Genomic DNA, 23787 nt, shown 5'->3' on the forward strand with positions numbered 1-23787 from the left:
ATTAAAGGCATACTCCCTATGTGGAAGGTTTTCAGCACATTACACTTAGCACCATAAACTGTAATCCCCAAAGCAAGAGTCATCTATTTTTTGACTGATAGAAGTAAATAAAATAGAGGGGTGCCTGGGTGATTCAGTGGGTTAAGCATCTGACTCTTGATTTCAGCTCAGGTCATGATCTCATGGTCATGAGATTGAGCCCTGCATCAGGCTTTGTGCTGAGTCTGGAGCCTGTTTAGGATTCTCTCTCTCTCTCCCTCTCTCTCTCTCTCTCTCTCTCTCTCTGTCTCTCTCCCTCCCTCTCTCTCTCCCTCTTTCCCTCTTTCTCTGCCACTTTCTCATGTGCGAGAGAAAGAAGTAAATAAAATGCAAGCTAGCCACAATTCCAGCAATAAGTCCAGTCACAATTCAGTAAAATTATTACTAAAGAGTGAAAACATAAGATAATTGTTATCAATTGTCATGTTACCTAGTGCACCGCATCGGACATTCTGAATGATAATAGTAAAGGGAAGAAGCAGATATAATTATTTTGTTAATAAATTCTGAAGTTTATTCATGTGATCTACACAGAAATATTAGCAATGATCATTACTATTAACTCTACTGTTCAAAGTGTGCTTCCATAGCTCTGCCTGTATGAAGAGCGAAACTTTCCATGTTTCAGTGATAATAATGATGAGCATTTATTAAGGGCTTCCCGTGTACTCAGCTTTCTCCTGTGCCCTTTACAGGTATTATCTACATCTCAGAACATCCTTTTGAAGCAGATACTATTATTATTCTTACCTTATAGATGGAGAACCAGGAAGAGAGAGGTCTAAAAACTTACCCAAGGACACACATTGTAGAAGTGCATGAGCAGGATTTGCCGTTGACACTATACCTTTTATCATGATGGTATCATCCTGACATAGCACTGGGTGTCAAAAGAAAGAAAAAAGAAAAGGGAAGGCAATCAATCCTCCGGGTGCTCTATCCTTAAAAATCTAATTTTGTATCCCTGTGAAATTCTTAGCCCATGGAGATAAAAGAATTTTGAAATCGTCATTCTTACTGACAAACGAAGTATGTCTGAACACAGAGTGCAGATTTAAAAGATTTTTCCAGGGGCGCCTGGGTGGCTCAGTCGGTTAAGCATCAGACTTTGGTCATGATCTTGTGATTTGTGGGTTTGAGCCCCATGTTGGGCTCCATGCTGACAGCTGGGAGCCTCGACCCTGTTTCAGATTCTGTGTCTCCCCCTGCCCCACTTGCAGTCTGTCTCTCTCTTTCAAAAATAAATATACATTATTAAAAAATTAAAAGATACTTCCATATTCCCTGCTAAGTCCCAAATATAGACCAACAGAAGTTTCATTAGAAGTTCATTTGAGGGGCGCCTGGGTGGCTCAGTCAGTTAAGCGTCTGACTTTGGCTCAGGTCATGATCTCACAGCTTGTGAGTTCGAGCCCCACATTGGGCTCTGTGCTGACAGCTCGGAGACTGGAGCCTGCTTCGGATTCTGTGTCTCCCTCTCTCTCTCTGCCCCTCCCCTGCTCAAACTCTCTCTCTCTCTCAAAAAATAAATAAACATTAAAAAATTAAAAAAAAATAAGTTCATTTGATTTTTAAATTTTAAAGATGCCTGTGATGGGCACCTGGGTGGCTCAGTCGGTGGAACATCTGACTTTTGATTTCGACTCAGGTCATAATCCCAGAGGTGGTGGGGTCCAGCCCTGCGCCAGGCTCTGTGCTGAGCATAGAGCCTGCTTAAGGTCCTCTACCTCTCTCCCTTTGCCCCTCTTCCCCACTCACGCTCTCTCTCTTTCTCTCTCTCTGAAATAAAGAAAAAAATTAAAGATGCCTGTGGCTCCAGCATAGTATGTGGCACACCGTTGTCGCTGGGGACTTTTATAGGAATGGGTACACATTGATCATATGTACTCACTTCAGCCTGCTCAGGCATTGAATGATTTTGATTACTGTCAAGTTCTGGGCTACGACTAAAGGCAGGGAATAGATTCAGCATCTTTAACAGTGGCATCCACAGAAGGCATGAGAGTTATTTTTTCTGAGAGGGTCTAAATGCATTTGATTGGAGAGATTTTACCTCAAATTGTAAGAACTTTTTTTTAACACAGGTATAGCAAGAGACAAACCAAGTCAGGACTTATTAAAATAAACAAATAAAAGGTTTTTCCTATTGCAAAACATCCTTAAGCTATTCTGGGTGATAAGGAGCCAAGGTGTCTTGTGTGTGTCTTGGCACAGATTCCCTCCCACCCCCACCCCAATCCCCAAATTGTCTTCTCTGGCAAAGCACTGCAACCCCCTTCTTAAGTTCTGAGCAAAAACACCCTCCAGTTTTAACTGTTACTCATGCTTCATGGAATTGATTAAAGTCCTGTTAAAAGTCAAAAAGGAGTTTGAAGTACATTTCCTGTACTGCTGCTCTGTGTGCCTTTTTCTCTATTAATGGCTTTTCTGCAAATTAGCACATAATGGGTTAAAAGCATGTTTATGTTGGCATCAGACTCTCTCTGGCTTTTTTTTTTTTTTTTTAAGCAAGACAGTATTTTGCAAACTTTTTAAAGAATCTCTAGCAGATATAATCGTGGCGCCATTCACACGGCTGCATAGTAGTTAGGGCTGTGTCAGCACTTCCCTTACGAACCTTGAGTTTCAGGGATTTATTACTCAGCCATAAAAATTTGCTCTGGGCTGAAACTTGACATCCACGGTTTCAAACCAGGGAGCACATTTTTGAGAAATCTAGCCTTTTTTTGGAGTTAAAAAAAAAAAAAAAACGGTGAACAGGAGATGGGAAAAAAAAAACAGTGCTCACTAGCTTTTGACATTTTTGCCCATATGATATCAAAATGCACTAAGCAGTAAAGAAATAAGGGTTTGATATTTTACTGTTTTCACTCCATTTTTCCACAATGGAGTAGAGAAAACAGCAGGTACATGTTAGCTTTTAATCAAATTTTAGGAAATTTCTATATGTAAGTGTTCAGGGATCTTCATGTTTAGAGATTTAAAACAACAGAATCAGACCTAGCTCTTGTAAATGCACATTAACTCATAAACCTCACATTAACTTCAGAGGAGGATATCCTTCTTTATTAGCTTGGTTTGGTTTTCTTGCTCATATTTATGCAATGATCTCACAGTAAAATCCCTTAAGAGCCACTGTCCTTATTTAATTGGGTTTAATATTTAAGCTATGTGGGAATTTACTTCTTTATTTTTTGTCTTTTACATATATTCTTGAAGAATATTTAAAAGATTTAATTTTTCATACTGAAACTCAAAGCTGTATCTTTTAAACAAGACATTTCTGAAATGAATATTTTTGTAAAATAGCTCTTGAACTCAAGGAAAGATTGTAAAGTACTCAATATAAATTGTGAATTTCATTATGAATTTTATAGATTTACAGAGAAAAAAATCCCCCAAGCCTGAAACCAAAAAATATGATATATAGTAAATAGAGTAAATTAAAGAAATAAATGGAAAAATACCTATTAACGTCAATAAAAAAAAAACTAAAGAAAACATACCAAATAGGATAGAATCATCATAAAGACACATATACAAATATTTTCATCTACAAAACTAAGAGAAATTAACATTTTTATTATAAAAAAAAGAAGACACTAAAATAAAACGTATACTAGATTTTAATCTTGCAACCACGAAGTCATAGACTTAGCCCATCTTCTAAACTTCAGATTTCATGAATTCAGTACATTGTCTTCACAGCTGTTATTCAAGCTAAATATAACTGTTCAGGTAAATTTTGGCAAGTATGAAAACTGTCTTTCCATTTGGATCATATGTTAGTTTTATCTATGTGTTCGACTTTTCATAAAGAATCTCTCTTTTTTTAAGGAAAAAAAGGCCACTTTACATGCATAAAATATTTTTAACTCTTGGCAGAAATACTCTACGTTTTGTGTTGCAAAAACAAACAACAAACCTGCTATAATAGCTCTGCTTAACTTAATAAGAAAAACCAATGATTGTCAATGCCAAAAATTATATATTTTGCTCTCATATGTCTTTTGCTATTACATTAATTAATACCTTTTTATGCAGTGAACATGTTGAAAATAATTCGTTAGGGGTCAGGGATAGGGAAAAGCTACAGAAACAGATATATCAGGGAGAATTTGGGGTCTACCCTGGAGTAATACAATTCTGATTCTAATTGTTTGTGCTTGTAGTTTGAACCTTGCGGATTCCATTAATCAACCAATTTTCTTTCATGAAATATGATGTCTGGAGAGGTTTATCTCTGAATACAGCTTTTGGTTGCGGTTCCTGGATACTCCATTATGTTTTCATTACATTGCAACAACACTTATCAATTTAAAGATTTTTAAATATGGGAGGTTTGGGATTTTTTATCAAAAATAACTATAGCCCTATTTAATTCCTAAGTTGAATATTGTTTATGACTTTCAAAAAGTACTTGTCTGTACATGCATCTTATTATTTTATGCTAACAAGTCATGTCATTTGATCCCTGTTAGACATCAAAGCTTAATATAAAATATATCCTTTGTTTTGCTTCAGTAGCAATTTAATTTCAAGCCAAATATTGTATTGTCAAACATAATATCTGGAGAGGTTACTGCTTCACCTACCTGAACTTGGCCTCTGCAAATACACTTTGATCAGCCATTTATGTTTCTCTTAGAGAAGAAGTTGTATGTCTTGAAAGCTGAGATCAAAGTGACAATAAGCTACAGGGAAGAAAAAATTACAGAAAATTACACAGATACTACTTTTTATTCAAGGTAATAGACCTGTAAGGAAAGATACAGGTGAAATAGAAGTAACTCAAAAAGATAAACAGAGAGTAGGTTATATACTTTTAATATTATTTTTAAAAAGGATAAGGAGAAACAAATGACCATTTCTCTGCTTAATTTCAGATGGGTCTCAAGTCATACATCAATAGTAACTAAGATATGAACATGGGCTTTTAGAATAAGACATTCTTCTTGACCCTATAGTATCCTTGTTTAGTGAAGTTTATTTATTTATGTGACAGTACTATTGAAACAACATGAACCTAAAGTTTTTGGGTTTTTTTTTTTTTTCCTTTTGCCTGGTTACATTTAGTAGTTTTACTATTTTCTTGAACTTACATAAGAGTGAAAAATCCAAATGCCTCATTTATGGGAGTTTTAGAAAGTAGACTAATAAATTACTACTCAATTACCAGTTACTGAATGCTTGACTTAAAGTTTTGGTATCATTACCTCATTTTATAGATAAAACTGCTACTCCGAGAGCTTTAATTGATTAAAAAATCAAAGTTAGCAAAGGGCAGAGTCAATGTTGGATTCCAGGTTGGTTTTGTAGAGTCCTTGTTATTGACAGCCACGCATTGCCAGTTTCACCGTTTCACAAACTAGTGTGTGGGCAACTCTGCTCAGCAGGTATTGATGGAGGTTCCTGGAGAGTCCCAATACACATTGGCATATTAAGGGCCCTGGAGGCTTCAGCAGCAAAGAAATGTATCTAACTATATGCAGGGCTACTAGAAACTGCAGGGTAAACTGTTTTGTGAAATGATTGTCTGTTCTAGTAGGTGAATCATGTTTCGTTATAGTATTGTCCGGAGAGCATTTTTCAAGGTGTGAACCAACTGCAGTATAATAATTCCAGTTTCTTGTAAATATACAGATTCTGGAGACCTGCCAGATGCCCTGCATTGTGGTCTGGGTCAGGGATGGGGAGGTGGGAAGGGGGAAGACACTATGAACATCAAAGGCTTGAGATCCTTGGGTCTACAGGAGGGCTTCCAGACAGTTCAGATTTCACAGGACAATGGCTTCGGGGTGCTAGTAATTGAAACAAATAAAAGTTGCATAAAACCTGCTACCACTGACTGCACCTACATGGTTTTCTGAGCCAGTGGCCAGGTAGAAATGGTTATGGGGATGGTAGCGGAAGTCTTGGGCAAGACTGTGGGTGAGAGACTCCTCTAGGAACTCGACACTGATTGCATTGCACTACCCTCCTCCTGTCACTTAAATTCCAGGATCGTCTGGTCCTACAGAAAGTAAGCCATCAAACATGTATTGAGTGCTTTCTGCAAGGTTGTTGACCTGGGGTTTCTGAAGAACCACAGAAGTTCAGCTGACAGTTTCTACCTCTGAGGGCTTTTCGGTCTGGGGGAGTTCCTAATCTTTTCTCTATCATTTTATGTAAACCTTGCCACTGAGGGAACAGTCTGTGTTACCTAATCATGACTCTGAGGTTAGCTGACTTTCAGACACTGTGACATACTGCTAATTATTTAATCTCTTTTTTCTCATTTTATGTCTTCAAATTTAGTTCAGTAAGATTAATCATGCTAGAAAAGAAAGGCATAAAAATTATTTTGAGGTGTCTTCTAGAAGTGTTTATTTGTTCCACGTTTGTTTAGAAGCAGAAGGTATCAGGGAGCCTGGGTCGCTCAGTCGGTTAAGCATCTGACTTCGGCTCCGGTCATGATCTCGCGGTTTGTGAGTTCGAGCCCTGCGTCGGGCTCTGTGCTGACAGCTCAGAGCCTGGAGCCTGTTTCAGATTCTGTGTCTCCCTCTCTCTCTGCCCCTCCTCTACTCACTCTGTCTCTCAATAATAAATAAATGTTTAAAAAAAATTTTTTTTTAAAAGAAGCAGAAGGTATCTCAGGTGAAAGCAGGTTTGGAAGGTCATGTTCCAGTTTTTGAATGGAACCTATATAACAGTCAGCCGGCCTTAGCAACTAACCATCTAAAATAGAATGAATGTATCTAGTAGAAAGAGGAAAGATGCTACCCAGATGATATTATAGATACTTCTTAGTGATTTCACATGTGCAGCTTTATAGTAGTATGCAATATGTTTAGTTTTACAGATTTTTCTAGTATGTACTCTTTGAGCTGTTTTTCAAGTTCTGTTTTAAAGAAAGTAACGTTCAGAATTGATTGCTAAAAACACCAATTTATTTTCATTTGTAATCTTTTTCAACTCTTCAAAGTAGTAATTAGTCTAGATATGAAATCTTTTTTGTAATTATCAGGGGAAACATCTATAAAAACCTTTGGTGTGAATTTAGGAGTTATTTAGAATCAATATTAACAATGGCTTGTTTCACTGATCACTTTTCTGGTAAATAGTCTCTTTCAAGAGTTGGATTCCTCTTGAAATGTTTTAATTGTCCTTTTCTTCTTTCCTGACAATCTCTTTTACTTAAAAAGCCCCTCCACGGGAGCTGACAGAGGAAGAAAAACAGCAGATCCTTCATTCAGAGGAATTTCTCATCTTTTTTGATCGGACAATACGGGTAATTGAAAGAGCACTAGCAGAAGACTCTGACATCTTCTTTGACTACAGCGGTCGAGAGTTAGAGGAAAAAGATGGGTTAGTTTCTTGTGTGCATGTTCTTTTAAAAAAAAAATACTGCGATAAATTATTGTTGATTCTAAATTCACTTATGTATTGACTAGGCAAATCTTAAACCAAACAAATCAGAGGAGGATGAAATTCCAGGGTTGATCTTGCTGAACAGCTTTGACTAAGGGCTTTGGTTATAACTTCTGGCTTAGAGTTTCCCTGTAATTATCATGTGCTTCCGTGAAATGCTTTTGAACTTGATATCTGGGGAACAGTCCAGGTGATAGAGACTGGCAGAGTCACGTACATTGTCCTCTGAGAAAACATTCTTATTAGCAGCAAAGGAGATTTGTGTTGTATCCAGCAGATCTATTTTTGATGTCTAAGCAAACAGGAAGCTGAACAAAATAAACATGAGATATGGGAGCCCTTCACTGATGTGGGGAACAGCTAAGAGAGACTGCAACCCTTTTCTTCTTTTTGATACCATGAGTATATGTGTATGTGTCTTATAGGCAACACCTGTGCAGGGATATATTTAAAGATAAACTAAAAACTAATCAATAAAAGCAAATGATCCTCCAAATGACTTTCTCTGAGACCGTAGCATATGTAATGTGGAAGGCAGCGGCCGTCAACCATCACTGTGGGTATACTGGAAGGTACTTTATGAGCTTTATAAGAAATAAATCTAGCCAGGTTTATTAGCCACTTTATAAGAATTTATAAGAAATAAATCTAGCCACTGATTTCTTTTGGCCAACAACAATATGAAAAGTTGAGATCACCTGCCTTAGTCATCAGACTTGGCTTTTTGCTGTTTCTAGAATTCAAATACATTCTCAAAGAACAGTGTATCATCATTGAGGATGCTTAAGGGAATGTAACAGAGGCTCCAAAAGCAGTTTCAAAAGGAGGTTCTGAAAATATTCTAAGCAGTTGACAGCATCATTAGACTACTCCAAAGAGACAGTAATAGTTTGCGTATACACATTATGAGATGCTTTTGTTCTTTGAAAAAGCCATTATTCTGTGGCTCAGTTGATTTTCTGTGTCCTGTTTCCTTTTGGGTGCCTGGCAGTTACTTGTGGGTGCGTACCTCTTGCCTGAGTTTGCAGTGGTGGAGTTGAAGAAGGGTTAGCAGGAAAAAAGAGTCCTAAGTCAGCCAATTTGGAGCCCAAGTAAATAGTCGGGAGCCAAGTCACCATCTGAACAAGAGCTGTATAAGACAAGTGATACAGGGTGCAAGGCAGTGGGATGAAGCAAATGAACAGAAGAAAGTGAATGTGGAGGAATTTTTGAACTGATGCTAAAGAAATATAGGTAGCTTTTTGTGCAGGTCCAAAAGCTACTGGCACAGAAGCAGCATTACTCAATTTGCACTCAGTCTTATGGAACAAATGCATGACCAGTGCAGGGTTCTGCAAAGGAGGTTTTGTGGCCAGTTGAGTATCAGCCAAGCAAACACTGGCCAAAATGTATTCCTGGGCCCAGATAATGTTTTGGTCTATGTTAAGTATCTACTACTTTTGGTGAATCCCCCACTCTCCACTATGCCTGTCTCATGATAAAACTTACCACTTGCTATTGAGCAGGGAGGCAACACTACAACCACTCAGATATTACAGGTAAATAGAAACATGCGTATCATCTCTGGTCTAAGGCTAGATGAGGTGGTATTGATATCAAAGAATCTGCAAGTGGGCTCTGCTCCTTTGATAGCTGGGAGATTTCTAGTAAACTCTGCTTCAAGATAGAACTTGTTAGGAGGAAGAGAAGGCTTTCGGGACTGGTCAAGGTGAGAGCCAGATAATTATTTGACATTTCATACCAGGTTTAAAACAACACATGGAAACCTTTCTTGGGCCAGGCTAGGGAAAACTTTTCATAAAGGACACCACTGTTAGTTCATTTATTTATGATCAGCGCTTGCTATGTGAATTGATGCTTTGGCCTCAGCGAGTGCCATGCTCTTGCCATTTCATTCTTTCCATATGAGCAGCAGAGATAAAGCCCCTTTCTGAAGCATCACATTTGTCTCTGATGTTTAAACCCTCCTAGGGATGTCCAGGCTGGAGCCAACCTTTCTTTCAATCGTCAATTCTACGATGAGCATTGGTCCAAGCACCGAGTAGTCACTTGCATGGACTGGTCCCTGCAGGTAAGAATTATTGTTGGGACAAGACAAACTGGGCTGTGTCCTCGTGGCATTTGTATTTTAAAAATGAGAGATTTTCTCCGTTACTTTAGATGTGTTTGCCAACCTACAATCTTCTTCATGCCTCTTGGTTTTCTTTCCCATTTTACTAAACTTTCAGTTTAAATTTTGCACCCTGTCATCCATATGCATTGAGTTCTTACTATGTGTTAGGTACCAGACAAGGAGCCAGGCCATCTTGTCTGTAAAACTGCTATCATTAAGGTCACCAGGGATTTCCTATCCATCAAATCCTGTGGGCTATTTTAAGCCCTCATCTGCCCTGACTTCTCTATCAGCCAGCTTAGTTGACTTCCTCGTATTCTAAGAACAATATCCTTCCATTGAGTTCCACAACATTACTCTCTGCTAGTTCTCAGACTTCCCCAAAACTTCTTTTTCTCGTACACTGCTGTGGTCCTCGTGGTCGTGCCCCCAGCCTCTCCTTTTCCTCCCGATATGCTGTCTGGTGGAGACCTCCTCCACTTCTGTGGATTCAAGCACTACATGGTAGCCTATTGATATCTCCCACCCGTCCCCCTCCTAAATTCCACTTTACACACCAGACAGATCCACTCAGGTGTCTCCTAGAATCTGTAATCACTAATTCATTATTTTCACATATCTGAATTTTTTTCCTACTGCATTTTCTTTAAGTTAAAGACATCACAATATACCCAAGGCCCTAAAGCAGAACTTTCATCATTAACATTAGCAACTTTCCCCCCTTAATCTTCCAGACCCAGTCTGTCACCAAGATAGACTGTCTCCACTCATATGCATCACCTTACATCTGTGATAATGCTAACCTTCTAAGTGGTCTTTCTACATCCGTGCTTGTTCATCTGTGGTTTTCCCTCTGGACCCCTAGCCAAATAATCTTTCTAAAATGCAAATCTGATCACGCCACTCCCTGGATTAAAACTCCCTGTTGCCTCTAAGAGAAAATCCTATGCTCCTTAGTGTGGTATTCAGAGTGAAAGTAGGCAAATTTATCAAAAGTCACTTTGCTGAAGAGCCAACTCAACTACTTGACAGGTTACCCAGCACTGAGCAGTTAAATAATGTGCACACAGCCTAGTTGTGAGGTGGCCAGAGTTTGAACCCAGGTGGTCTGACCTCTGAGCCCACATTTGTAACAACCACGCTATGTTCCTTCCTGCAATGACAATGACATAATGGCAATGAGGAAAATAGGAATAAGTTCTGGGCATGGATGTGCAACACAGTTCTGTTTTCTTATAGGGTATGTTTTTATTGGGAATAATAATCATGGCTAGCTTTTTTTTTTTTAAATCATGGCTAACTTTTAATTTGTGTTTCTTATGTGCTAAACACTATGCCGGCTGCTCTGAAGGCATTACCTTATTTCAGCCTCATAACTCAGATGAGGCAGTCATTGCTATTTCCATTTTGCAACTGAAGAAATTGAGGCTCAGAGAAGCTAAGTAACTTGCTAAGAGTCACTCAGTCAGGATGTGGTAGTGTGGGGATTTGAACTCAAGTCCTTTGCACTTCAGGGCTATTCTCTTTACCACTGCCTTTTACAAAGGACTTTTGAATCTGGAACCAAGAAAGGTTATAAGTGCTGAATGATATGGGGCAGATAGCAAGTGCAGGATCTCTCTGGGAGACTGGGATTTAGACCAATGGAGGGGAGGAGAGTGTGTTCTAGGCAGAGCTGTGAAACAGATGATGTGAAGAGCCCCGTTTAATCTTACTGGAGAACAGGAGAACTGAAGAGGAGTGTAATCCCTCACAACTGGACTGTCATCAACCACCAAGTGGGCCGGTGTTCTCTCCTCTTGAACCTCCTTTTACGTGCAAACAACAGAGCACACAGTGCATGATCGTGCAGAGACTAATATAAGCAGGGCTGGCCCAGCCACTTCCCGCCAGCGTGTGGGTGGTCTGTGAGCACGCTCGGGTGTATGCACAGAAATCAGATCCAAGCCTGAGGAAACACTTAGCTCGGCTTGTTCACTTGTTCTGAGTCTGGAAATTACACAGGAACCTTATCTGACACATTCCTCAAAGGTGACTTCTACCGTGTTCCCGGGGCCGGTTGGTAATGCTCCCTGAGGAGTTGGTGGAGAGAGCATCAGCGGGGCTGGGCCCTGCATGGCCGCAGCATGTGATGGCCATATTGGCCGTGGAAGGATTTATTTCCACATGGGGGTCTGTGTGATCGTCTTTTGCAAGAACTGAAACTGTAAAGAGCAGAAACTCTACCATGGAGAGACCACATGTACTTTTCACCATTTTTGTATAACCTACTCATCTACACTGTAGAGGAGAGGTTTGCATTTCTGAAAAGCATGTTTTATGTGGAGCATGAGAAAAAGGAATTGGAATCCTCGGCTCCTACATCATAAGATTTTTATGGGGTTCCAAGGACCAGGTTTATATGGTTATGGGATGCAGACTCTTCTAAATGATTCTGGATGCAATTCAGTAATGTTAAGAAAGAAGAGCAAGAGGCAGTCTCAGAGTCTAATAGTGGCCTGTGTGTCTAGGGTGTTTACCTGAGTGGAACAGAGGGGAGAACAAGGAAGAAACCGTAAGGTTTCCGCGCGGCTTTGCTTTGATCTTCTGGGCTTCTGGAGCAAGAACACTTTAACTTTATAACATTTGTAAATATCCACCAAACATCATTCCCTGGAAGAAACAGTGGCACTCGGGCAATGCTGTCAGCCCTGTCGTTCATTGACCATTGCTGAACAGTGTGAGCCAATAATACTGTCCACATACCGCATGATAGCTTTTCCAGCTTGTACAAAACCACATCCATGACCTTACTCCTACCATATATACTCCTCTCCCATGTAAAATGCATCCTCCAACCTTGCAGCTATCCAGGGTACAAACCTGAGTAATCTTTGATAGTTCATTTAGTTTCCACATCCAATCAAATTTATAGTAGCAAGAAGACTCCCATGGATACCAGCTCAAGTCCACTAGCAGGTGGATTTGACACTGACTTTATGCCATGCCCTCTACTTATTGCTTATCTTAGGAAGTGGCTTCCTAACTGGTCTTTCTACCTCCAGTCTGTATACTGTTGAGCCATTATAAGCACTTTGACCAGATTAATATTTGTAAAGATTACTTATAAACTCTCAGTATCACCTTGAGCAAGTTGCCTGGCTTCTCTTTACTTTTAGCTTCCTCATTCATAAGATGATGGTAATAATACCTCGCTCATATGCTGACTATTACATGAGTTAATGTACTTAAAGCAGTAGGACTTAAAAAGCATCTGGTACATGAAAAGTGCTCAATAAATGTGGCCAGTGAAAGTAGTAGTGGCAGTAGTAGTAGTAGTTGCTGAATATAACTCCTAGTGTCCCCAAAGTAAAGTCTAAAATCATCAGCCTGTACTTGGCAACATCTATGAGGATGCCCAGATGCATTTCCAGCTCTTTCTGCTTGTTTACATCTTCATATAACCTACCTCCAAGCCAAATGCAACAACCTGAAGCCTCCTGAATATGCTCCATGCTGCATTAGTTAAGAAAATTTCACCTCTGGTTAGCGTAAGCAAAACGGGTGATTTACTAGAGAGGCACCCATGCACTTAGGAAATCCACAGAAAAGAAGAACTGGGATTCAGAAAGAGTAAAGATCCAGGCTGCTTGAGGGACCTCACCAATAGGATGCTGTCATAACCTGACTCATATGCCAGCCCAGATACAGATACATAGGCTCTGTATCTCAGTTCAAAATTTACCATAGCCAGTTCAGGGGATGTGATCTGTGCTGGGTCAAGTATCAACCCTGCAATGAACTAATTGTCCCTGAGAAGTTAGATACCTATGTACTGAGGGAATCTCCAAAAATGAGAGAATTATTGTGAACCAGGCAGATGACCAAGATACATCTCCTGCACTCATATTTGTACCCTTGCCCACATTCCCTTTTCTCTTCTCTCCTAATAATCTACCATTGATAAGGCCCAAAGCATGGATCCTTTCTTCTTAGAAGTCTTTTCCAGTTTCTTTCCCTGCCACATCCTATCCCAACTAAGGTGGTTCTTTCCTCTTCTGTACTTCCAAGGAACCTTTTCTACACTTCCACCATAGCACATTATCATGCTCTGCCTTTAAGTTTGCATTGTAGTTATTCATACATGTGTCTTACCTTTCCTCCCTCTACGTAAGGGTGAGCTTCTATAGAGCTAAGCATGTTATTGTTGACATTCTTGTCGCACATTTCACCTGGTGCAGTGAATTACATATACGTAGGAGGCACTGGACACGTCACAGTGGACTAGAAGGGACATGGCCTTTGAAGCCAAACAGACTTCAAGTAAGGCTCTCACATCTTCATTTATTAGCAACATAACTCACAATGAGTTACTTACTCTAAGACCCTCGGCTTCTTCGTCTGTAAGGCTGGTAAAACCACCTCTGCTCTTGAGGATGGCAAGGAGCCAAGGAGTAAATGTATCACCCGGCTCAGCGTCTGACACGTAATGGGCCTGAAAACATATTGGTTCCTTCTTCTCTGATAAATGTCTGATTTTATTCTCTGTAAGAACAAAGAGCTTGAGAACAGATCTGGTAATCTCCAGGTAAAATTCTCCTAGGTTAAAGATTGGATAATCCAGCCTGATGAATAACTATAAACTTCCTAGTTGTTCATATTCCCTTTAACATCATAATTTTAACATTCAGGTTTTAAATAATTGTTCAGATATTTGCTTTTCATTTGAGAGTAAGAAAATAAGACTAGTCATGTTCAAACAAATGATAGGAAAAGGCACATAAGAAGGGACTTTGAAATCATAAAAGCTTGCATGAGATATGAGTTAAATCAGTATCTTTGGGATTTGTGATGCCAGTTATAGAAATTACACGAAAGGCATTTCACTGGTATTTTACTAAAACTCTCCCTATTTTCAAAATAAGCTTTAAAGCCAAATGATTTTAACTATTTTTAATGGAAAAAAGAAAAAAAAACTACAAGTGGGACCCAACTATGAGACCCAGATGTGAAGCTGTGGGATATTATTGCAGACACATCTGGCTGCTCATTGGTCACTGCGGCAGGGCTGTTGGTGTTTATAGAGTTGCCTTTCACATGTGACATAGTTAAACTTCAGATGGACAACCTGGAGACTTCTGTGTTTATCTGGATATTAGTTTCTTTGAATGGGCTTTGAATCAAAGGCCTTTCCTAATGGGCTTTCGATTCAGCCACTGAAGAACGTTTTCTAATAAAGAATGATTACTTCCCCTGGTGGCTGCATACATGTGTCTTCTGGAGTATACTTCCTCCGCACCAACCAATTGTAACTTCCTGCAGCTTTCTTAAGCTGAGGTTGCTGCAAAATTAATAAAGCCACCTAGAAGGCTCAGGTTTAATTGTTATTGATAGAAAAAAAGTTGATGTTTAAAGTTATAAGGACCATCTTCTAATAGAAGATGTATGTGTGGGTATATGTATATGTGTATGTATGTGTACATATATATGTATGTATATAAATATATGTATGTATATACATATATATATATATATATATATAAAATAGAGAGAAAGGATGGAAAATTATCTGTGAGCAAAGAGTGATATAATCTGCTATAATCCTGATGCTATTTTTAATGGTGCCGCCTTATGGGAATGCCAGGTAGGAATGGCATTTTCATGAAATGGTTTCTAACTCATAAACACCCCCCCACAAGATTCATCCCCAGCTTGTTTAATTACACACACAGCACAGAATTCACACAGGGTAAGTAGGTGTTTCTGTTCACTTTAGAGTCCTTATTATTTTACTCATTGTGGTTCTTGCACTTATGCTTTTAATTGTCGACATCATTTGACAACAAAGGATTAAATATGTCTTTCTACTGAGCACAGAGTCACTAAAATAAAAACAGCATCTGTATTTCAACAGATTTTGACACAAGTTGATTATGTGCTAGAGGTTACAAGATACTAGATTTAAAAGGTAATAAAAATAAGTCCCTACAGTCAGAGAGCTTACAAACTAGTAAGAGACATAAGTGGAAAAACACCATAGTACAGTTTGACAAGTGCTCTAATGGGGAAACACACAATAATGCTAAGGGAGCCTATGAGAGATGAGGAAGGGTGGTAGAAAGTTAGGATTGTTTGAAAGACTTGATGCATGTGTTGAATTTTAAAGAATGAATTAATGTCAAGAGTGCTTAGATGGCTCAGTTGGTTAAGCATCTGACTCTTGGTTTTGGTTCCAGTCATGATCTCACGGTTCATGGTTTTGTGTCCGACATCAGGCTCCTCACTGCCAGTGTGGAGCCTGCTTGGGATTCTCTCTCTCTCCCTCTCTCTCTCTGCTCCTCCCCTGCTCATGCACTTTCCCTTTCTCAAAATAAATAAATGCTTAAAAAAAAAAAGAGAGGCACCTGGGTGGCTCCGTCGATTGAGTGTCTGACTTCGCTCAGGTCATGGTCTCACGATTCATGGGTTTAAGCCCCGTGTCGGGCTCTGTGCTGACAGCTCAGAGCCTGGAGCCTGCTTCTGATTCTGTGTCTCCCTCTCTCTCTGACCATCCGCCCCACCCCCGCTTACTCTCTGTCTCTCAAAAGTAAATAAATGTTAAAAAAAATTTTTTTTTAAAGAATGAGTTAATGAAACAACACATAAGAGGTATTCTAGTAAGAGTGAGTATTAAACTCCTAGGCATAGAGGCTATACCTATGAACCCCAGAACTAGTCCATGAGGGTGTGGGGGTTGAGGAGGGAGGGCAGGTGGTAAGAGATTAAGCAGAGAAGGTGGAAAATGACTGATCATGAAAGACTCTATATGACCTGGATTTTCTCTTGAGAGTAATGATGAGCCATTAAAGTTTTTTAAGCAGAGGAGTGACTTAGCCAAATGTATGTTTTGTAAAGTCATATTAACAAAGGATGGAGAATGGAGTGGTGAGGGTAGGGCCTGGAAAGTCTGCAAGAAGGAAGCCATTTAGGCAGCTGTAGCTTGTATTCAGATAAGAAATTAGTTTAGAAGATCCTCCCTTTAAGGGTGGAAGGAAAATATGCCTTTGAAAGGTTTTAAGGAAGTAGTAAAACACAGTAAATGGGAGGTAAAAATGAATATGGAGTGTCTGGCTTGGGCAGCTAGGTGAATGTTAGATAAAAGGCACCAAAAAGAGAGTACAGTAGAAGAGTAAGAGGTTTTTATAGAAGGCAATAAGCTCATCCTTATGCATTTTGTATGCATTGTATCTGATGTGTCTGTGGGTAGCTCAGAGAAATCTCCAGTGTGAAAAAGACCTGTAGCTGAGAGAGAAATCAAGGCTAGAGATATAGATTTGAACATTGTCAGCATTTTAAAGCTTATTAAAGTCATTGGAGTAGATGAGATCACCCAGGGAGAATGTATGGACAGAGTTTTGTAAAAAGGGCAGAAAACAGTCCACCGCCCCACTGGAATATAGGTATTAGAAGGAGAACCTATAGCGACTAAAAAGAATGGTGAGGAAAAGAATCAGGAGAGAAAGATGTATGGAAACCAATATAAGAGAAAGGAGGGAGCAGCCCAAATGTCAGATAATGCAGAGAGATCCCGTAATGTGTGCAGTTTGGTAGTTATTGGTGACTGTGGTAAGCACACCTGGAACACTGGAAACAGACGGCAGATTGTAAGAGGCTGAAGTAGTCGTTGGTATTAAGTATGCCACAACATAAAAAAAAAGTGCCATTTACCAACAGACACATGAAAAGATGCTCAACGTCACTCCTCATCAGGGAAATACAAGTCAAAACCACACTGAGATACCACCTCACGCCAGTCAGAGTGGCCAAAATGAACAAATCAAGAGACTATAGATGCTGGAGAGGATGTGGAGAAATGGGAACCCTCTTGCACTGTTGGTGGGAATGCAAACTGGTGCAGCTCCTCTGGAAAACAGTGTGGACGTTCCTCAAAAAATTAAAAATAGAACAACCCTACGACCCAGCACTAGCGCCACTAGGAATTTATCTAAGGGATACAGGAGTGCTGATTCACAGGGGCACATGTACCCCAATGTTTATAGCAGTGCTTTCAACAATAGTCAAATTATGGAAAGAGCTTCGATGTCCATCAACTGATAAATGGATAAAGAAGATGCGGTTTATATACACAATGGAATACTACTTGGCAATGAGAAAGAATGAAATCCTGCCATTTGCAGTAATGTGGATGGAACTGGATGCTAACTGAAATAAGTCAGTCAGAGAAAGACTTATATCATGTTTTCACTCCTATGTGGAACTTGGGAAACTTAACAGAAGACCATGGGGGAAGGGAAGGGGAAAAAAATAGTTACAAACACAGAGGGAAGGAGGCAAACCATAAGAGACTCTTAAATACAGAGAACAAACTGAGGGTCGATGGTGGGGGGGAGGGGAAAATGGGTGATGGGCATTGAGGAGGGCACTTGTTGAGATGAGCACCGGGTGTTGTTTGTAAGCGATGAATCATAGGAATCTACCCCAAAACCAAGAGCACACTGTACACACTGTATGTTAGCCAATTTGACAATAAATTACATTTTTAAAACAGTGTCATTTAAATGATGTAATATAGCATGTGTCTGTAGGAATAAGGAAGTTTCCTTATGTTGGCAATTTGACATAATTCATCCTTGTGACCTTTTCCATCCAGTACCCCGAGCTGATGGTTGCTTCCTACAACAACAATGAAGATGCTCCCCATGAACCAGATGGAGTGGCTTTGGTCTGGAACATGAAGTTTAAGAAAACCACACCAGAATACGTCTTTCACTGTCAGGTAGGAGTCAGCATAGTAAAAATAACTTACGTCTCCTACAAGACCAAATATAGTTCATGCCGCCTTGCATCTGTCTTATGTGGAGAGGAAGAACCCAGTATAAAAATGGAATTGTTGACAGTTTTGGAAAATTCCCCCACAGTAACCTAACGTTTGGGGAAAGTGGCAACTCTTTCCAAACAGTTAGGAAGCCCAGTCAGGGACTGTGTGTCATTTTCTTTCTATTTAAAACAGCCCTCATGAGGATGAGTTTATAAAGAGCTCACGCTTATGAAGAAATCCTGGTGTACCACTTCCTCTGCTTAGCAGCAACATATGCTTGCCAACCCACGTGGACATCCTCAGATCACTACCATTTCAAGCTTCTTCCTCTCTTTGAGATATAGTTCAAAGGAACTTGGCCAATTTTAAGTTTACAGGTGCCATCTTGCTTCCAGATAATAATGTTTTTGTAGTTGGTGTAGGGGAGTACTTATCATGAACCTTTCTTGAATTTTGAGAAATGATCATTTCAAACGGTTTTGGATATTTTACTCCTTGTGTCTTTTGACACATTTGTCTTCTCTTCTATTCAACACAATACAGGCTGAGGTCTATTTTACACTTGCACACATTCAGCTTTGCTTTGTTGCCATGACTCTACCTAAATCATAGGCCTCCGCAGTGGCCAATACACCAACCCCTTTATTAATGTTCCTATCCTGTGATTATGCATAGGAAAATACAAAACAAACATACCAGCTCAAAGTTGCAGTCAAATATTACAATTCAGAGGTACTGAGTGGCAGATTACTCTGAATACAAATACACCAGCTGAGGAGGGTAGGTAAACCTGTTGATATTTGGAAGCTTAGTGACATTTTATATCTAAGAGCTGAGTATCATTTTGAACTCAAATATGTTTAGACTTAGAACATTATCAAATATAATTTGGGGAACAGGAGCTGCTGGAATAAAAGTCCCAGCTTCAACCTGATTGAGTAACCTCTAACTCTGGCCATGTTTTTCTAATTTACTATCTTAAAAACAACAAGAAGTCTAGGTCGGCATAGTAAATAACCCTTATTTTTTGGACCTTTGAAATAAGAACAGTTTTTTCTTTCTTTTTTTTTAAGATTATCAAATTTGTCAGTTTGATATGCTCTTTCTGTAAACATAGAAGCACAAAATCCTAATTTTGTTCAGTTTTAAGAAGTTTGCTGAATTACCAGGAAAATACTGAAAGGATTATGGGATAAGCAGAAGCACATTTTTGTAAAACAGTGCCATTTAAGCTACTTTCATTCTGTTAAAGGCTTATCTTGATTTTTTAAAAACATGAGGTAACACATTTTATTGTTTTGCTCAATGTACATGTCTATCATATTTTAAATTTATTATATTAACTGGCTATAGGTAGCCTGTGACGATAACCACTTAATAATATGCTTACTATTCACAACATTGCGTCGTAGTAAGGGTCAGTAGGAACCTAATAATGCTGAATGAAGAAGCAGACTTCCTAGGTCTTTGGAATTACCTGGAATTTTAAAATTAACTATTTTATCACACAATAGTTTATACCAGTATTGACTGAAAGGAGCATCCTCTGTTTCCTGTCCTGGTAACTTTGGGATCATTTACTGAAGATTTCACCAGTGCACATTTAATTTCATTTTTAGTTTCTCCCTTAAATGATCCAATATATGTATTTTAGAAGAAAATAAACTCCTGATTAAAAAAAAAAAAAGAGGTACTCTCCATATCTGACCAAAAGATGTTGACTAAAATATCTCCGTTATCCCCCAAATTCCTATTATTATCTTCACTTCTTCTGGTGACCAGAAGGTTCTAAACTCTGTCCAGCCTTCTCACTGGGAGAAAAGTGAGGATTCTAATACTTTTAAACTTTGGAGTTGGTTAAATGACATGTGCAAAAGACCGTGAGGATTCTGATATTCTAGGTATCAAATGATAGCTACAGAATTTAACCACACACATTTCAAGATATTGAACATCATGACTGTGCTACTCAGATATAAACAAGTAGTTCATATAAATGGCCCTTCATATTCATGAAAGACGCATTTACAAAATCTTAAGGAAACCTAATTGCTAAATACCATCACAGTACCTAGTTTCTGATCCTAAATTATTTCTCTTAAATTGACCTAAGTGTAGGGGGTAGAATGTATCACCAACTTTGGGAAGGTGAACGAGAAAGAGCTTTGATCCCTCTCTGAAGTGGATGAAAAGGAGGAAGTGGGCATAGCAAACATTATTATGAAGCCCTTCTGAGGATCCCTGCTGTATTATTAGTCAGACTTCTCCAGAGAAATAGAACCAATAGGAGATAGATAGATAGATAGATATAAAGACAGAGACAGAGGTTTAGAATTGGTACTTCTTCAGGAAACTGGTCTTTGCTCTTAAGGCCTTAAACTGATTGGATGAGGCCCATCCACATTATGGAGGATAATCTACTTTGCTCAAAGTCTATTGATTTACATGTAAATTACATTTAAAAATACCTTCATACCCGCATTTAGACTTGTATTTGACCAAAACCTGGGTGCCATAGCTTACCCAAGTTGACACATAAAATTAACCATCATACCTGAATTTCACCTCAGAGCGATCCAGGAAATCAATGTCTTTAATAACTCCTGGAGTCCTACTAATTCCATATCACTTTGGGCTAATAAGCAAATATACCTAGAGAGATCAACCTTGAAATTATTAGACTTTAAGTGAGTGGGAGCTTTCCTAAGACATGAGAAAAAGCAATAATTTGAGGACATGGAGAATGTCTCCATGACATTGAATTTATGAAAAAAAAAAAGGTACTAACACGTATTGAGAATCTACTCTTTATATCTTTACACTCACTGTCATAAAGCCCTGTTACTCTCCTGATGAGAACCCGCAGCTCAGAGAAGTCATGAAACTAGGGCAGGTATCTGTGAATAGCAAAGCCAATTTTGAAATCAGGTCTTTTTTACCACAAAGCACATGTATTGCCTCCTGCCGCATTAGTAGGGGATTCAGCCAGGTAACATCTCTAGCTATGTGTCATGGGGGATGGGTGAATAGAGAAGAAATGAATCAGAGCTGCTTTCACCTTCTTATCTGATACTGCAATCACCTGGACCTCTAAGAACTAGTGATGTCTGCATTCCACCAACAGAGATTCTGATTTCATTAGTTTGAGGTCCAGCCTAGGCATTTTTAAAAGCTGCCAGCTCATTTGAATATGCAGTAATATGAATATGCAGGGACTACCAGGATGTAGAGGAGATATGAAGAAAGGGGATGATAAGGTGGCAAAACTAGTTGGCTGTTTTATTTGGAAGTGTGGGACTTTTCTTCTTGCCCCACACGTCCCTTTTCCTCTTTGACCCAAACTAGAGCTCTGTGTCTTGACTTTATTTTTCTGACACTGATCTCCTACTTGACTCAAACTGAGAAATTTCCTAACCAATTTCCCTGCCCCTGCCCCTTCCCACTTACCCATCCTTGCCCCGGAGACCCACACTCTTTTCCTCAACTCACTCATTGCTGGGATCTGCCTCTGTGGTGAATGATCAGAAGACCCAGAGTTGTTTTTCCAGGAATGGGCTCAAGACCCCCTTGAATATGACATAGAGAGAATATGAATTGGAGAGTACCATTTATTTTGGGATAGTGAGACACCTTGCTAAGTGGATATCCTTGAAAGTAGGATAAAAGCCAGGTAATACCAGTAGCTACCAAAAGAAAACCTAAGTGCTATAATATTGAGTATGCCTGAGCTAGTGGGAGACCAAACCAGGGGTAACTTGGCAACCAGGGAAATCAGAGATGAGTTAGCAGATGACTATTGTGGGGGATGGGGAATAATAAGGGCAGTTTGGGTACCATGCACTGAACTCAAATAATTTACGTTTTTTGTGCTTCTCCCTTTATCATCTCATTGATCCTTACAACAGGGAAGGAGCCAAGATGTTACTTCTTTGTTGTACTTGAAGGGTTCTGCAGCTCATGAGCAGTAGAACCAATACTGGAACCAAGGCCCATTCTACCAGCTATATCATGCCATCAGCTAGGCCATGCTCCACAGTGATGGGGCCAGGTGGGGCTTGAGAGCAAAGGCTGTGTAGTTCATACAAGATGTATTTTCGGCAGCCTGCCATTTTATAAGAGATCAGTTAGACATGGCCCTTACCATAGCTCTCCTTACCATCTTCTCAACATAAAGGAGGATTTGGAGAGCCCACAGAATTAAAATACATAGGATAAAAACCAAAACCCCAACTCACTGACCTATCACTTTTCTTCTACATCCTTTCTGATCTTCGGTAAAATTTACTTACTACAACTGGTCCCTTCTAGACACTATCTCGCTGAAATCAGGTAGTCTGAATGTGCTTCCTCATTCATCTGTGATGTTCCAGTAATTTCAAAGTTAGAGAGTTTGCTTAGTAGGAAGAAGGAGTGTAGATAGGAAGAAGCAATGGGTGCCTTTTGATGACTATACTGTTATCATTTTTAAATGTTGCGTTAGTTATCCATTTCTTGCTGATCTTTGTTGATTCTTCATACTCTCCAGAACACTATAATTGCAAACAAATCCAATAGCTCAGAAAAGCATTATTTCAGGCCCTAGAAAGCAAATGCAGAAAACACAGACATCAGCTCAGTGTTCTTTTGCAAAGACTGACAGGCTTTTATCCTAATCATAAAAAGATTGCAGTATGAAGATTCGTTTCTCCCTGTTAAGAAAAGCAAGGCCAAATACCTTTTACTTCCATGGGCAGTTTCATGTCTTTGCTAAACTGAATTTTTAGTGTGGGCTCTGGTCCTGCATTTTCTATTTTCATTTCTGTAAGAGCTGTGTCCATACTTGGAAAACATTGGTGGACTGTGCATAGAAATCAGCCAGTCAGCCCACCACACAGTCTGGCAGTGCTCCTGACATCTTCTGTAGTGGCTTGCACACACTGTCATTAGATTATGCATTCTGACCACCCTGCATTGCTTACCCTGGTGTGGTCTTTCTCTTTTAAATGGAATGAATAGAATCAGGAATATAGATCTTAGAATTATCTGCATTGAGGTAAGTGGAAAAGCTATATTTAGAGGCTTGGCTTGGTCAGAGGTTTTTATTTTTACTTTTATTTTTTCCTGATTTGGTTTCTTTGTTCTTAGCATTCTCTTTTTAAAGATTATTTGACAATGGCCTGAAACTGACAATGACCTGAAACCCTCCTCATTTCAGAGGGAAAGCAGAGCCGGGAAGTGGAGTGATCCCAACTCATTTCATTGGTGCCAGTGTTTAAAATCCTCACTTAACTTTCTTCTTATGTGTGGCTTTGCTTCTCCTTAAGATTCTGTAAAGGGTACAGATGAGATTGCAATTCATGGCTTTTGGCCTTCCAGTGTTTGGTTCTGGGTGAGGTTCCCGCTGACCGTGAAGAGAGCTGCCCTCATGAAGAGTGATGATAACACAGGA

General features: G+C 39.4%; 1 protein-coding gene across 2 annotated transcripts in view; it reads left to right on the top strand.

The window, feature by feature from the left end:
• The window catches only part of DYNC1I1 (dynein cytoplasmic 1 intermediate chain 1), a 313529-nt gene that overhangs the window by 187479 nt on the left and 102263 nt on the right, over positions 1-23787 (top strand). For both annotated transcript variants that reach the window (XM_030307990.1, XM_030307991.1), the window contains 3 exons: positions 7224-7386; positions 9421-9520; positions 18192-18317. In XM_030307990.1, coding sequence (XP_030163850.1) covers positions 7224-7386; positions 9421-9520; positions 18192-18317 — 389 coding nt within the window. The remainder of the gene's footprint in view (positions 1-7223; positions 7387-9420; positions 9521-18191; positions 18318-23787) is intronic.

This window comes from Lynx canadensis, chromosome A2, assembly GCF_007474595.2.
Source record: "Lynx canadensis isolate LIC74 chromosome A2, mLynCan4.pri.v2, whole genome shotgun sequence".
Classification (NCBI taxonomy): Eukaryota; Metazoa; Chordata; class Mammalia; order Carnivora; family Felidae; genus Lynx; species Lynx canadensis.